Source organism: Priapulus caudatus, unplaced genomic scaffold (assembly GCF_000485595.1).
Source record: "Priapulus caudatus unplaced genomic scaffold, Priapulus_caudatus-5.0.1 Scaffold55, whole genome shotgun sequence".
NCBI lineage: Eukaryota > Metazoa > Priapulida > Priapulimorpha > Priapulimorphida > Priapulidae > Priapulus > Priapulus caudatus.
The window spans coordinates 614583-629347 of NW_014577116.1; the positions used below are offsets into that span (position 1 = coordinate 614583).

Consider the following 14765-nt stretch of genomic DNA (forward strand, 5'->3'; position numbering starts at 1 on the left):
ACGATCGCAGTACGTCCATAGACGTTCATACTGCGTTCTACGCGTTTCCACCACGCTCTTAGAGCGTAGTACGAGCGTAGTGGGATCGGGGCCTGGTGTGACGGGGGTATAATGGAGGACTTGGCAAAAACTTGTGTGTTTGAGATATTTTGTAATTGAAACTGAAATAATATAAATAAATAATATTTGACATCATTTTAATTTGGTTGTATAAATATGGCTTCAAATGTAATGTTAATGAGTGGTATTTCTTGAAATTGTTATGACGTGGGTGAAAATTGGGCAAAAGGGTGGTAGTTGTTTTTTATTAATAGTATTTGTACGTATATAATATATACTTGTATAATTTTTTAGACCAAAGCTGTGCAGAAAGCCATGGATGAGCTGAACTTTGAACTTGCACAACGACTTCGTGGAAAGTAAGTGGAAGATCTACCATATATACTTGAGTCATTCATACTATAGGGATTGAATTCGTCACGGTGGTAAACAATGTTTCTTGGCAGTGATAACCGTATTTTATCGACTAAAACTTTATACCATATCAAACTTTAAATCACAATAAACACAATTATAGACTTAGTAAATCATACTGTACAGTATGGTTTTCTAGTGGAACTAATATAGCAGGCCTGTGAAAGGTGTAGGCGATGATTTAATAAGGTGTCATGAGACTTGCATTGACTGCAATTGTGCATGTTCTGTAAATTATGCAAATAATTGGAAATGCTTAATGTTTATACGTGCAATTAAACAATATGTGTTCTTTTAGAAGTGCAGTGTAAGAGTTATATTTCTGCGGGTTTTTTAATCTAGGAGCTTTATGAACAACCTGGCAGCCTACCGAAAATTGAGCAAAATTCACCCACCACAATACTTGATCGAGAATAAAGAGATGTGTAAGGTACGTATATATATACTAGTGATGTCACGATCATCGATTATACTCGATCATCGGTTGAACAGTGGCTCGAACCAAGCGCTTAGTGATGTCACGATCATCGATTATACTCGATCATCGGTTGAACAGTGGCTCAAACCAAGTGCTTGGTTATCAAAATCCATAATCGATTTCATCAAAAAAAAAAAAAACTTGATAAGAAAATTTGGAAAAGTGATGAGAATCAGAGATATCATCGCTACTATACAAGTTATCCTTTATTAACATACATGTATTATACACATAGTAGTAAACAGTGCAAAACAAACAGTAAACAGGGCTAAACAAGCACATACATGCACACACGTACATGCACGCGACGTTACGCACACGCAGGAATTTAACACCCCGAGTAACCGATTGTAACCGATCATCGGTTACTTGGGTCCAACCGATGATCGATTACGAAATTACAACCGATTGACAACACTAATATATACACACTAGCTACATAGCTTATATGCTAGCATCACTAGCATTAAACATTTTTGTTGCCTGATAGTATAATTTTTAATAATGATCAGGTAATTTTGATTTCAGATTGCCAATTAATGTATTTTAATCATCTGGCTCTATTTTGCAGAGTTGGTGGATAAGCATGTTGAGCCTGTATGCTAACAGTGCTAATTGCTTATAATAATTACTGGTATAATTACAGGGTGCGAAATTCAGGGTAGTCCTGCAGTTTAAAACTATTATATTTGTTCACTGATAAGTAGATGTCAACAGCAACTAGCCCAGTTGATTACTGTCAGTTCACATTTAATAAACCATATGTAGCACCAGCCTTGTGATAACTCACCACTTTTAGTAAAAACAAATTAATAGCTTCTGGAGAAACCCTTTTGAAATAAAAAACCACAGCTATTGTATGAATTCAACACTTTTGTAATAAGATCATGTCAGTACTTTTGTAATACTGCTCAACCATTTTTGTAGCAAAAACTAATTTTATTAAAAAGCTGGTGGCTTTTATTACAGAAGTGTGATCTTACAAAAGTTGTTTGTATTAAAAAGATGGTTTCTGCACCAGAACCTATCCAACTATGATTTTGGGTGTTGACCAGTTAAGCCCAACGCACACACCCGAGCAAAACACCGGAACGTGGAGCAAAACATGTTTCGCTCGATGTTCGTGGCTGTGTGCGGATTCCCGAAACAAGAAACATTGCTCAGCTGAGCGTGTTTCGCTGAACAAGCAATGTTTGATTTGCGGAGCGTGTTTCGCCTGAGCGTATGTTTTGCTCGGGTGTGTGCGTCAATTGTTCTGCTACACAGCGAAACGCCACAGAAGGTCTCCAATCAATATCCTTAAAAATATCACATGAAACACAAAATTGGATGTCCATTGGATGGCTATTTTGGATGTCATGTGACAGCGGCGCTGTGCGCAGTGTTTCTGTATGTTTTGCTCAGCTGTGTGCGCTTGCTCGCTCAGCAGAACGCGAAACGCTGGAAAACAAAATTTCGTGTTTCGCTCGGGTGTGTGCGTTGTGCTCTAGAGAGTTCTCACTTAAAATGTTAGTGTATGCCTCATAGTGTGGAGCTATCAAGGATTATGCAAATTTAACAGTATGTGCTAGCTATAAATATTTTTAATTGTAAGGTTGCTAAAGACTATACTAGGTATTTATATCTACTAGTCTGTTTGACTACCACATGATTGAGGGTTATTTCGCATCCTGTATATAGTATACCGGATATAACACATAATATATCTCACAATTCAGACAGGATCTGATTTGTATGTCACTAAGAAGTGTGCTTTGTGAATATATACGAATTCAACATGCTCTTTTTCTTCCATAATGTGATGCCTCGCGGACCTTGCAGCCAGTAGATGGGAAGGTATGGTGATGGTAGCCTTTCATCCTTCTCCTTATGATGTATCTAACCCTGTAGACTCTGTGTGATCCTTCACTCCTGTCATCATTCATCCTTGTCACACCACTTTTCAGAAGGTTCTTTACGCATTGCTGCTACTCATAATACATTTCGCCTTTCAGGGGCTTACGTGCGTGAGTTATTGTGTGTGCGTGTGTGTACTTTTGCATGATATAGCTGCTGGCATCTGGACCTGCTTTCTTCATGGCTGCTCTGTGGCCGTGCAATGTCATGTATCTGTGTATATTGTACAGCACTAGACTGGGTCCAAAACATTGTCTGCTCGCTGTAACCTATAACCAACCACTCAGTGAATATGTTAGAGAATGAAATTTTGTTTATTTCATTGTGCTGAACAATATCATGGCAATTAAAAATCAATATTTTACTTGTTTTTAAGTATGCTTCACATACTTTAAGAATGACACTTTTCTCATGTTCTTCTGTCTATTAAACAGAAATTATTCGGAAGATAACATATTACTTACCTACCAACCCTTTGAAATCTTAAAGCACTCAAATCTTACAGCAACCAGACAATTTTTTGAACCACTTATATCTCAGATCAGTCGTTGCTTTCCACATTTATAGGCAAATTTGTTCTGGAGCATTAAGGAAAGGTTGGGTGAACACTAGTATTTTTACCTTCAATATGCATTTGTGCTGGCATCATCTGTTGTCTGTTTTTACCATTGTATTGAAAAGGAATAAATCTACTCTGTTCATATTAGGGATAACACATGCTAAATTCGAACGTGGAGTATAAAATGTTTAAAATGGCAAATATTAATGGATCTAAGAATAAATTTCAGTTATTTTTCAGGACAGTGTCCAGTGGACCTATCTAGACAGTATTTCATTCAAGCTTGCAGTTATCTTTTACACTGAAATTTGATTGATTTACTCAAAACCAATGACAACTTTTATGAGATTAAACAATGCTGATACAAATAAATTGCATTGATTTTTTGCATTCATTTTAATGCATATCTGAATTTGCCTCGGTGAAAATATTATGGTTGATCTGCACTGTAGATAGATTACTGATACAGGAAACATGTCTGACAAAAATGTACAAATACTCACACTGTGAGCTTGACATGATAACTAACGGCCTAGACCTTATTGATTTTTCTCAGGTTTAATCTATAAATCTATATATTTTCACAATATGTTGTAATATGCTAATGCAGTATTATGGAAAGCACTGCCCCACTCACTGCCCCATCACTTCTTGCAGTATGCTCATATTAGTTTATGCATTTACTTGGGTTGGTTTATTATTGTCTCACTGTTTTTGTATCTCCTGTATGGGAATTATAGCTCTTATTATTTTGCAAATTGCCGAGTACCTTGTTTCAGTCACATTTTAGTGTGCTGTTGGTAGTTTGTTCGTTTCACAGCCTGTGCAGATATATTTAAAAGACAAATACTGTGTTTGCGAAGTCAGAATGCCTCAGTTACCACTATATATGCTCAGTTGCTCTAAAATTGCACCACCTGCAACAAAACGTTGAGATAAACCTGCTGTGAGCACGTTTATCTTGAAAACTAATTGCGTTGCTCTTTTCATAACAATTCCTACTTATTATCTTTTTTGCATTAACATTTTGGCGACCTTGAACATCGAGCAATCATAATTTTCTTTGACAGTGCTTTTCTCTCATAACAATTAAGATTTAATTAACAAGCTATAATTTCATTTTGAAAAATGTCAAAACATGTTACATACAGTATTCATGCCATTTGCAATAATATTGCTATGATGTTTTTGTGCTGCCACTTGCATAAACCTACTGTTATCACTTGTCCAATTATATAACTGCGATGACCAGGTTCTATAAATGTTTTATTTCATTTCTAATTTCTGGCTAATTGAGAGCGTTTTGTGTTTTAATATTGCATCAAGACTTACAAGTGGGATCTTTAAACACAGTATTTCAATTTAACCAAAGAATTTTGCTTGTGCACATTGTGCTAGCACGTGTGCTACTGGGTGACATATTGCTGTACTTTTTGTTACCTTTAATGTGACTTGGGTGGATTCGAAGCTAACCTTTTAATGAATATTCCCTTAGACACTGTTACATACTAATATGGACAAAAAAGGCACTGCTCTAACGTTTTTTCTATAGCTATTTATACAATATAATATTTTTTAGCCAAAATATTTTAGCTATCAAGCTGTTAGGGAATTATTTTCGGAAGAATTGTTACTACAGAGAAGTTGAAGACAAAATGCTTACACCAATGCTGAAAGCCATACAAAACTTGGACGATATGGATAACATTCTTGGTTCAATTGAATTTGTGATTGCTTATTAAATGAGAGTGCAGTTGTAGTCTACATTATGTAATATACGTTATTTGAAACACATTGTCATGTGTGTAAGGGATTATACTTTCTCTACTATAATATGCCTTTTTATGTCTCGTATTTAACAAAGTTGTATAACATGTTTCAATGCATAACACTGAGATTTGCTGTGTAGCTGTATAATATATGCTCTTGATAATATATTATAATATCAGGAGTGAATAAAAACAGATTCACTGCTGGTAATATGTTTCAGTGATCACACTTTACCCCAGCTTCATCGCTTCTATTTGTTTTTGTTTGTCACCCGATTGAACGCCGTTCGTTTTTGACCACGTTTGTTATCTGACAGGTGTCTCATAGGCTGGGAGTGCTGTGCATCGGTGCGCCCGCGTGTGGCATGAACCCAGCCATCCGCTCCTTTGCCAGACTGGCGATGTTTGAGGGCCACACCGTCATCGGTCTGCACGATGGAGTGGAGGGCATCGCTCAGGGAACGGTGCGTCACTGTGACACAAGGAATTAGCGGCTGACATATAAGCATGCCACATGTCTCAGATTATTTCTTAGTTTTCTGATTGTGAAAGATTTCTCTTGGAGCTTTGTGACTGAAAGATTTCTTGTGGCGCTTTATAATTCCCATGTGCTATGCATTAGATATTGCCCCATACTAGATGTGCTATATAGAATCTTAACCAATACATTCCTGACATTACAAAACAGAAGTTTAACTTTCAAGAACATGTCACTACTGTTGCTCCTAGCTTATGAGAATGGCTCAGCTGTTAATTTTTATGCAAAGGCAGACGAAGCCTTACCACCTGAGTTTTTAATCGTATATGTGAAGATTTGTTCAGATGTCAGCATATAATGATAAAATACCTATTTATCTAATATGTTGCTTTGTACAATGTTGTGTATTTCAGATTAAACCAATAACATGGGGAGAGTTGCATGGTTGGGCTGGAGCAGGTGGTACATACATAGGAACTAAGCGGTAATATACAGAAACAATATTTATTATTTGAATTTAAGATTAACAGAATTTGATTAATAGCTTCATTAGTCATAGTGGATGGTGATGCTGCACAGGTTTTTTTGGTAAAAAAATATTTGTATCAATATCCTCTTTATATAACGATTTTAATTTGGAAAACGTTTTCATATTGTTAAACACATAAATCGTTAAAATTTTCGACTTCTTTCTCCAAATCTTAAAGTCTGTCATATTAAAAATGTTATTTCGTATATCACGTAATATTCATGAAACATTTCCTGCAGGACTCTTGCCAGCAACTACATACCCCAAATTGCAAAGCGTTTCAAGGAGCAGAAGCTGGATGGCTTGCTACTTATTGGAGGATTTGAGGTAGGCCTACTAGCAAGTCACAAAAGCCATCCTGGTGGCATATTCATTATTCACACAATATTTCAGTGTGGCCATTTTTACTGGTATTAGTCATTTCAACAAGAGTTGTATAACATCAAGGGACAATCAGATTTTTGTTAGCACACGTGAACCACCCAGGTTTTGATGAGTCCTCGACAACTTGCCCCCCTAGTTATAACTGTACGGTGGTGAGCAAAACCACGATTATTTACATAAGGTTTAGGCTCACAAGAGTTGTTGGCCCGCAACAGTAGTTCCTGTCATGACCTGAAGACACTAGGATAAAATGTGGAATTAAGTACCTATAACATGGCGCGAAATTAGCACCGGCCCACCGGCATATGCCGGCAAATAATTTTTAGGGCCTGTAACATGCACTGACAAAACACCGGCCCTCCGAGCCGGTGGTTTCAGCCGTGTTAGCGAGTATCTACATTTTTAGCTCGCCTTGACATCGTCAAGATGAGCTATTGCCATGGGGTGTCGTCCGTCGTATGTCCGTCCGTGCGTTCGTCCGTCCGTCCGTCAACATTTGGCTACGGTCAATGATAACTCAAGAACCATTTGACTTACATGTTTCAAATTGCATATAGTTGTTACTCCTATGGGAGAGGTTTGAACGTCCTATTTTGGAGCACGCCAGTTGGCCTACATTCGAGCCATGTCCACTTTTTGGCAAAAATGGAAATGGCCACAAGTCAGTTCAGGTTCAATGGGTTTTGCTCATTTCTGGTATGTGAATGAATGAGGACTGGCCCCAAAACATATCATACAGGTTTTGATTTTTTTTTTAATTATGCAAAAGCCCTCCGAGCCGGTGGTTTCAGCCGTGTTAGCGAGTATCTACATTTTTAGCTCGCCTTGACATCGTCAAGATGAGCTATTGCCATGGGGTGTCAATCGTCCGTCGTATGTCCGTCCGTCCGTCCGTCCGTCAGCATTTGGCTACGGTCACTGATAACTCAAGAACCATTTGACCCACATGTTTCAAATTGCATATAGTTGTTACTCCTATGGGAGAGGTTTGAACGTTCTATTTTGGAGCACGCCAGTTGGCCTACATTCGAGCCACGTCCACTTTTTGGCAAAAATGGAAATGGCCACAAGTCAGTTCAGGTTCAATAGGTTTTGCTCATTTCTGGTATGTGAATGAATGAGGACTGGCGTCAAAACATATCATACAGGTTTTAATTATTTTTTTAATTATGCAAATTAGGTAGATTTTGGCAATTTCACTATGCATTTCAGTGTCTGCCTACAGTCAACGATAACTTAAGAACCATTTGACCCACATGTTTCAAATTGCATGCAGTTGTTACTCCTATGGGAGAGGTTTGAACGTCCTATTTTGGAGCACGCCAGTCGACCTACTTTCGAGCCACGTCCACTTTTTGGCAAAAATGGAAATGGCCATCTAAATTTATTCGATTTTGTTAAATTTTGGTATGTGAATGTGTAAGGCTAGCCCCAAAACAGTTGTTACTCCTATGGGAGAGATGACAACGTCCTATTACGTTTATTTTGTCTAACTGGTCAACAACTACAATCATACCTATATACGTGTAATATTGTGTTTTAGATTCTTTGTTACACTAATTTGACTGGAATATTTTATTGTTTTTATTTGCGCGATATTCGAAAACCAAAATGTCGATCATTTAGGCGTAGCGCCATCTCTCGTCAAGATTTCAGACTTTCAGATCTGAAACATTTATTTTCGCATCAAAACTTGTGTCATTGACCCTAACCCTAACCCTAACCCTAACCCTTTCATTATTTATAGCATTAATAAGCAAATATAGCCTACATTACTGTTTTACCTGAAGGATATCACGCTATAATTTATCAACATTTTACATATTTGAAATCAATAATGCAAGCGTGAAACATGACATTGACACAAACACTTTGGACATAATTCACGATCTGCATTATAGTCTGTTCAACAGCTACTATGCGATGCCGCACACTACAACAATTTTCTGACAACCAAGGGTCAGTGAAACAGTCTTATCTTTGTTTTTGAAATATAAAATTCTGAGGGCTGGTAAATTATGGTGAGGGCTGGTAAAAAAACACCTGTTACCAGCCCTCTGCGCGGGTGCAACAAAATCTGAATTTCATGTTCTGATCTAATATTGAGATTATGTAAGTAACTTGCTATCGTTCACAGGCCTATAGGTCGCTGCAGGAGATAGCTGATGCAAGAGACAAGTATCCGGAGTTGTGCATCCCGATGGTGATGATTCCGGCTACGATCAGCAACAATGTGCCAGGCACCGAGTTCTCTCTCGGTGCAGACACCGCTTTAAACGAGATCGCAGAGGTAAAATGATGACAGTGAAATGTCATCGCTCGCGGTGACATTAATTGTCTTTTTTATAAATAATGTGATGGTGTTATAAATAATAAATTAACTGTTGAATTAATTGACTCGACGAGTTTAGATGCTTGTGTGTAGCTGTACCTTGATTGAGACTGCATGTGGCCCTGTTTAGACTGTAAAAGAACTATAAAATAGGACAAAAAGTAAAAGTATACATTAGTAAAAAATCGTGTTTTTCTGAATGTGATTTACATATTTTTAGGACATCTCTATGCAGACTCTGGGGTTGCACAGTTGAGGTTTATGGGCTTTCGTCTGCGTACGATTTAATATACCAGAGTAATCCTATGGAAAAACGTTTTCACACTTTAAAATTATTGTTTTAGATCTGTGACAGAATAAAACAGTCTGCCATGGGAACACGCAAGAGGGTGTTTGTTATTGAGACAATGGGTGGTTACTGTGGTTACCTAGCCACCATGGCTGGTCTGGCAGGTGGTGCTGATGCTGCTTATATTTACGAGGAGAAGTTCACCATTGAAGATCTGAGGGTGTGTTCATTAAGAGAATTAATTAACAAATGTCCAGTATTACACACGTTACATATTCACAGCGGTGTTATGTTGTCAGTTTGAAAAATTTTACATGCTCGGAATAAGGAAATGTATATTAAAGGTTTTGAGCTAGGTTCACGTAACTTGATTCTTAGAGCGACATTCTAGACAGCACTATTTATATATTTCAGAATGATGTCAGACACTTAGCCCATAAGATGGATCAGGGGATACAAAGAGGACTTATTCTCAGGTGTGCTACTTTTTGTATTTGCTGATCTCAAAATCATTTTGCTTTTGGTCCTGTTGCTGCGCATTGTCAATCTTCATGATAGCTTAAGAAGTAGTTAAATAACGTGCATTGTAATAAAGGGTTGAACATGGTGGAAAATTCCATTCAGTTCAAATGAACTTATTTTGAAAATAATTTGTCAATTTAACAGTATCTGATGCACCTTCAAGAATCCCAAACTAATTAAAGTTGATAAACCTCGTAGCTAAATGCATATATATATCTACTGTGAGCTTGCATATTTTGCAAAAATTCACTACAACTCATTTGTATTGCTACTTTCATAACATTTCTTCTCAAAATCTAAACGAAATTACTTTCTCTTACGAACGTAGCACCACAGTTATGTTTACACATCCGGGACACAGTGGAGCGATCGGCTCGATTAATTAACAGTTTCTTTCTATGATAAAACAAGTTATAATTCATTATTCGATGTTTATTCAATACAAAATTGTGAAATTTGTTTAAATCATATCGTTATCTCTATTACTTAGGCCTATATATATGCAATCAGGAAACAAATATAGGCTTTTTGTTGCGAGGTTTATCCATTTTAAACCCCTAAAAATAGACAAAAACTCAAGTCTTGGTAAGTTCCTTCTATGGTAACATAATACAGATTACATTTGTAATTTTAAATGCTTTTTAAATGCTTTTTTGTGATGGCCAGTTTTAAAATAGTTTAAATACAAACTGTTTACCCACATATATTTTTTTTGAATTTCATGTGGGTGCATGTACGCTTTAGTTATTGTGAGGTGATTCCTTGTCCTATGCAATAAACGCTGACATCGTCAAGATGAGCTAATGCCACGGGGCGTCGTCCGTCCGTCCATCCGTCAACATTTGGCTACGGTCAACGATAACTTGAGAACCGTTTGACCCACATGTTTCAAATTGCATACAGTTGTTACTCCTATGGGAGAGATGTGAACGTCCTATTTTGGGGCACGCCAGTTGACCTACTTTTGAGCCACGCCCCCTTTTTGGCAAAAATGAAAATGGCCATCTAGATTCATTCGATTTTGTTACATTTTTCTACCTACCTACCTACCTATACCTACCAACCTAATCATACCTACATGTTATATTGTGTTTTAGATTCTTCGTTACAGTAATTTGACTGGAATATTTTATTGCTGTTATTTGTGCGATAATCGAAAACCAAAATGGCGATCATTTAGGCGTAGCGCCATCTCTCGTCCAGATTTCAGACTTTCTGATCTGAAACGTTTATTTTCGCATCAAAACTAATCCTGAAACAAAACAGTGAAATTTCTATTAGTATAAAACGGGGAATAAGGCCATTTGATCACATTTCGGTACGTCATAAATGAAACACTTGCCAAATTTTAAATATCATCTCCCTCTTCTATCACACCCAAGGTGAGCTATATAGTGTCATTGACACTTTCATTATGGCTTGCTGCTTGTCAGCTCTCAGACTTAGACATCAGACTAGAAAGCCTTTGTGCTCTTTTAACCGTTTAGAAGGAAAGTAAGCTTAATTTGATGTCTTAACCCTTAAATGTGACAATAAATAATTAAGCTGTACATAATAATGTAATTCAAATGGTCTTATGTAAAATTTAAAGTTAAATTGAAAGCCAGCAGTGCAGGAAATGAAAACTTATGTAATAAGGTAAACAGAAGCTTTTTTCATGGTCATATGAAATCTACTCACCCGTTGCAATCAGGCACCATTGTTTCACTGAATTTGACCATACAGACTAGCATTTTTAGATGGCATTTTCAACAGTCTGTGTAGAGTCGAAACAACAACAATATTGTTTGCGTGTACTTTAATCCAATAAAGCACGCGAGCAGTGTTTGCAATACGTAAAACGTTATCAGTTGAGACTACCGTTTTGGGATGGTCCAAGTTGTAGGTAACCCACATATATCTACAATTTGGAAGTCAAAAAACAATTATAAAAACAAATATCACAAGAAATAATTAACAATAATTCATAATTATACCGTTTTGTCTATTTCTTTATCAAAATGGTTTTATTATAAATTTTCAAGTAAACTACATACGTACATTTTTCAAATATAATTATAAAATTATATTCTATTGACCATGTTATATTTTTCCATAATATATATATGTAAATGTTCCTCTAATCAAACATTTCATGGGTCTATATATTATTGTTGCATACTGGAATCACAGACGAAAGTGTAGTCAGCCCTTTTACATTCAACACCAAAATATGCCAATAATTGTTGGAAACTTGAACAGGAATCTTACATACTAAACTTACTGCCTGCTTTCTCCAAGATTACTTTTATTGGTATTTCAAGCACTATATGTGACATGGGAGCGAAGTAAGTTAGCTTCTGTGGTGTATGACAATACCTGTAGTGCTACACTTACATGCTGAAAGCATGTGAACATGTTGTATGCAGAGGTTTTAACTCGTTGGTGACGTTAGGGCAGTATAGCATGTTGCACAGACCAGTGTGGTTAAATAGCACCGTCTACTTTTATGCTTTGTGCTGTATCTATGCTAACAACATTTTCCAGCATCACGATGGTGTGAGTTGATTTCTGGAAAACCAATCTTGTTTACGTCTTGACACGAAGCCGTTTACCATCAAATGATGAGACGCGTCAGATTTATCCAATAAAAATACGTTACTATAATTACCTACAATGGACGGTTTTCACGAATGAGATATTACACGTAACCAATCTCACGTGGACTGCCTCTTGTATAAGTTAAATTGGTGGTGAATTGTTTCTGACAACACTACGTAACAATCAACCTCTAGTTTGCCGGAGAGCAGCATAATAAAAACGATATTCCTATTTAAATTGGAATTATAAATATTCCTATTTCCTCTGGAAGCTTGCTCTCATCTCGTCAGCTCTTGCTCTCTCTCTTTCTCTCCCTCGCTCTTGCTCTCTTAGTTGCACCTGCCTGTATCTGTTAACATGTTCACTGGCTATCCTGCTTTACCTTCTATATACCTTCCTTCCTATACTATACTACTACCAACTGTCACTTCGTGACACCTCACATAATACAAGGATTTTCTCTACTAACCACCATCTCCAAATCTTTCTTACTACCTTTCTACGTTCCACTGTGCTCCCTTGTTAACGAGCCTTTTCCCCTCCCTGTGATATTATGCAAATCGCTTTCTCTGTTGTGATTAATACTGTACAGGCCTCTTTATCATCACCACATTTCCGTAATCAATGTGTTTATGACAATTTATTACTATCAAATCAATATATTACCTAAAAATAACAGCGCCTTATTTTATTGAAACTAAAGAAAACATTATTGGAATTATGTATCTCATAAGCATAGTAGAGATTGCAGAAACATGGTAATTGTGTAAGTGCAGCACTTTCTGAGCCCATGTTGTGTTTATTTTATGTTGTAAGAAGGAATATAGTTATACTATTTGCGCAAACGGCAAGCTGGGATGCACCAAGCCATTACGATCTAGTTTAACAATATACGTACATAGACAAATCTAGTTTCTCCGTGCCTTTAATTTACATTTCAGTTTTAATATTTGTTTACTATATAAGCTAGATATCATTTATGCATATTTTTTAACCTTAACCAAACAAGTAGTAAATAATACCCCAGCTCATATTCACAGTCCGATAAAACACCACACCTAAGTAGCCGCACATAGAGGCTACACTATCACATTAAAGAGAGACTATGACAGGGTCATATAAGCAGGCCATATGCGTAGCCCTACACTGTATGGTATTGGTTTCAGTTGTAGTACTAATGATATGGCTTTTGTTGAGTCAGGAATGAGAATGCCAACTCTAACTACACGACCGATTTCATCCACCGACTGTACTGTGAAGAAGGCAAGGGTATATTCACAGCAAGGATGAATATTTTAGGCCACATGCAGCAAGTATGTTGGTTAATTCATCTTACATTATATATATATATACAGCCACATGCACATGCATGCGTGCACTCACATATTTTTAGCTCACCTTGACATCGTCAAGCTGAGCTATTGCCATGGGTCGTCAGCTGTCGTACGTCCGTCCGTCCGTCCGTCCGTCCGTCAACATTTGGTTTCGGTCAACGATAACTCAGGAACCGTTTGACCCACATGTTTGAAATTGGGTATAGTTGTTACTGCTATGCTCCCATATGGAACGTCCTATTTTGGAGCCAGTCAGTCGTCGTACTGTCGAGCCACGGCGATTTTTTGGAAAAAATGGAAATTGCCATTAGTCAGTTCAGGTTCAGCGGATTTTGCTCATTTTTGGTAGGTGAATGAATAAAGGCTAGGGGTTTTGATATTTAAAAAAAAAATATGCAAATTAGGTAGGGTTTGGCAATTATTTAGCATATTATATAAACACAAACCGTCTGTGGTTTCACACTCGTCTGGTTCGTTTTACAAGATTTCATTGACAATATCTTTAATGCAAAATTGGTATTTCCTCTCCACCCTGCCGATAAAACGTCTATATTAGAGTAAAGATTTACAAAACATGTCGGAACGCAGCATAGCCTATTTATTTCGAACGCCATCGCTACAAAGCAGGTGTAGCGCCATCAATGGTCACAAATTGTGATTCATTTTGGTTTATAAATTATTATTGCGATAAACAGATGGCAATCGGTTCTATAATGTACGTCGATGGTTGCTCAATTAAAACTGACTTCTTCTTACTCACTCATTTGTGTCCTTTTTGTGGTGAGCTACAGTGTCATTGACACTTTCATTAAAATTGTACGTGTGGGTGTGTGCACATGTGATCACGTACGTGGTTATGTGTGGGTCTATGTGTGCATGTGTATAGAATTTCTGTCAAGTAATGGGGCACTGACTTTGAAGTTACCCGCAGCAATAATATATTGGTCAGTTTCACCAAGCCTTCATATTTTATTTCCATTTGCACACAGTTGGCAGTGTAGTGGACGTTTTCTCAGATATACATTGCACACTGTGTTAACAGTATGATCTCGTTTTAATCCATCTGTAGATGCAATGTCTAACACAACACTGACAGTATATATGATTTTGTGCATGATGACAAGTGCATGACATAGTGAAG

General features: G+C 37.1%; 1 protein-coding gene across 1 annotated transcript in view; it reads left to right on the forward strand.

Moving 5' to 3' along the window:
- Positions 1–14765, forward strand: part of LOC106821004 (ATP-dependent 6-phosphofructokinase-like) — a 28686-nt gene that overhangs the window by 10236 nt on the left and 3685 nt on the right. The window contains exons 11-17 of the mRNA XM_014825637.1: positions 5494–5640; positions 6068–6138; positions 6423–6510; positions 8705–8857; positions 9244–9408; positions 9603–9664; positions 13492–13603. Coding sequence (XP_014681123.1) covers positions 5494–5640; positions 6068–6138; positions 6423–6510; positions 8705–8857; positions 9244–9408; positions 9603–9664; positions 13492–13603 — 798 coding nt within the window. The remainder of the gene's footprint in view (positions 1–5493; positions 5641–6067; positions 6139–6422; positions 6511–8704; positions 8858–9243; positions 9409–9602; positions 9665–13491; positions 13604–14765) is intronic.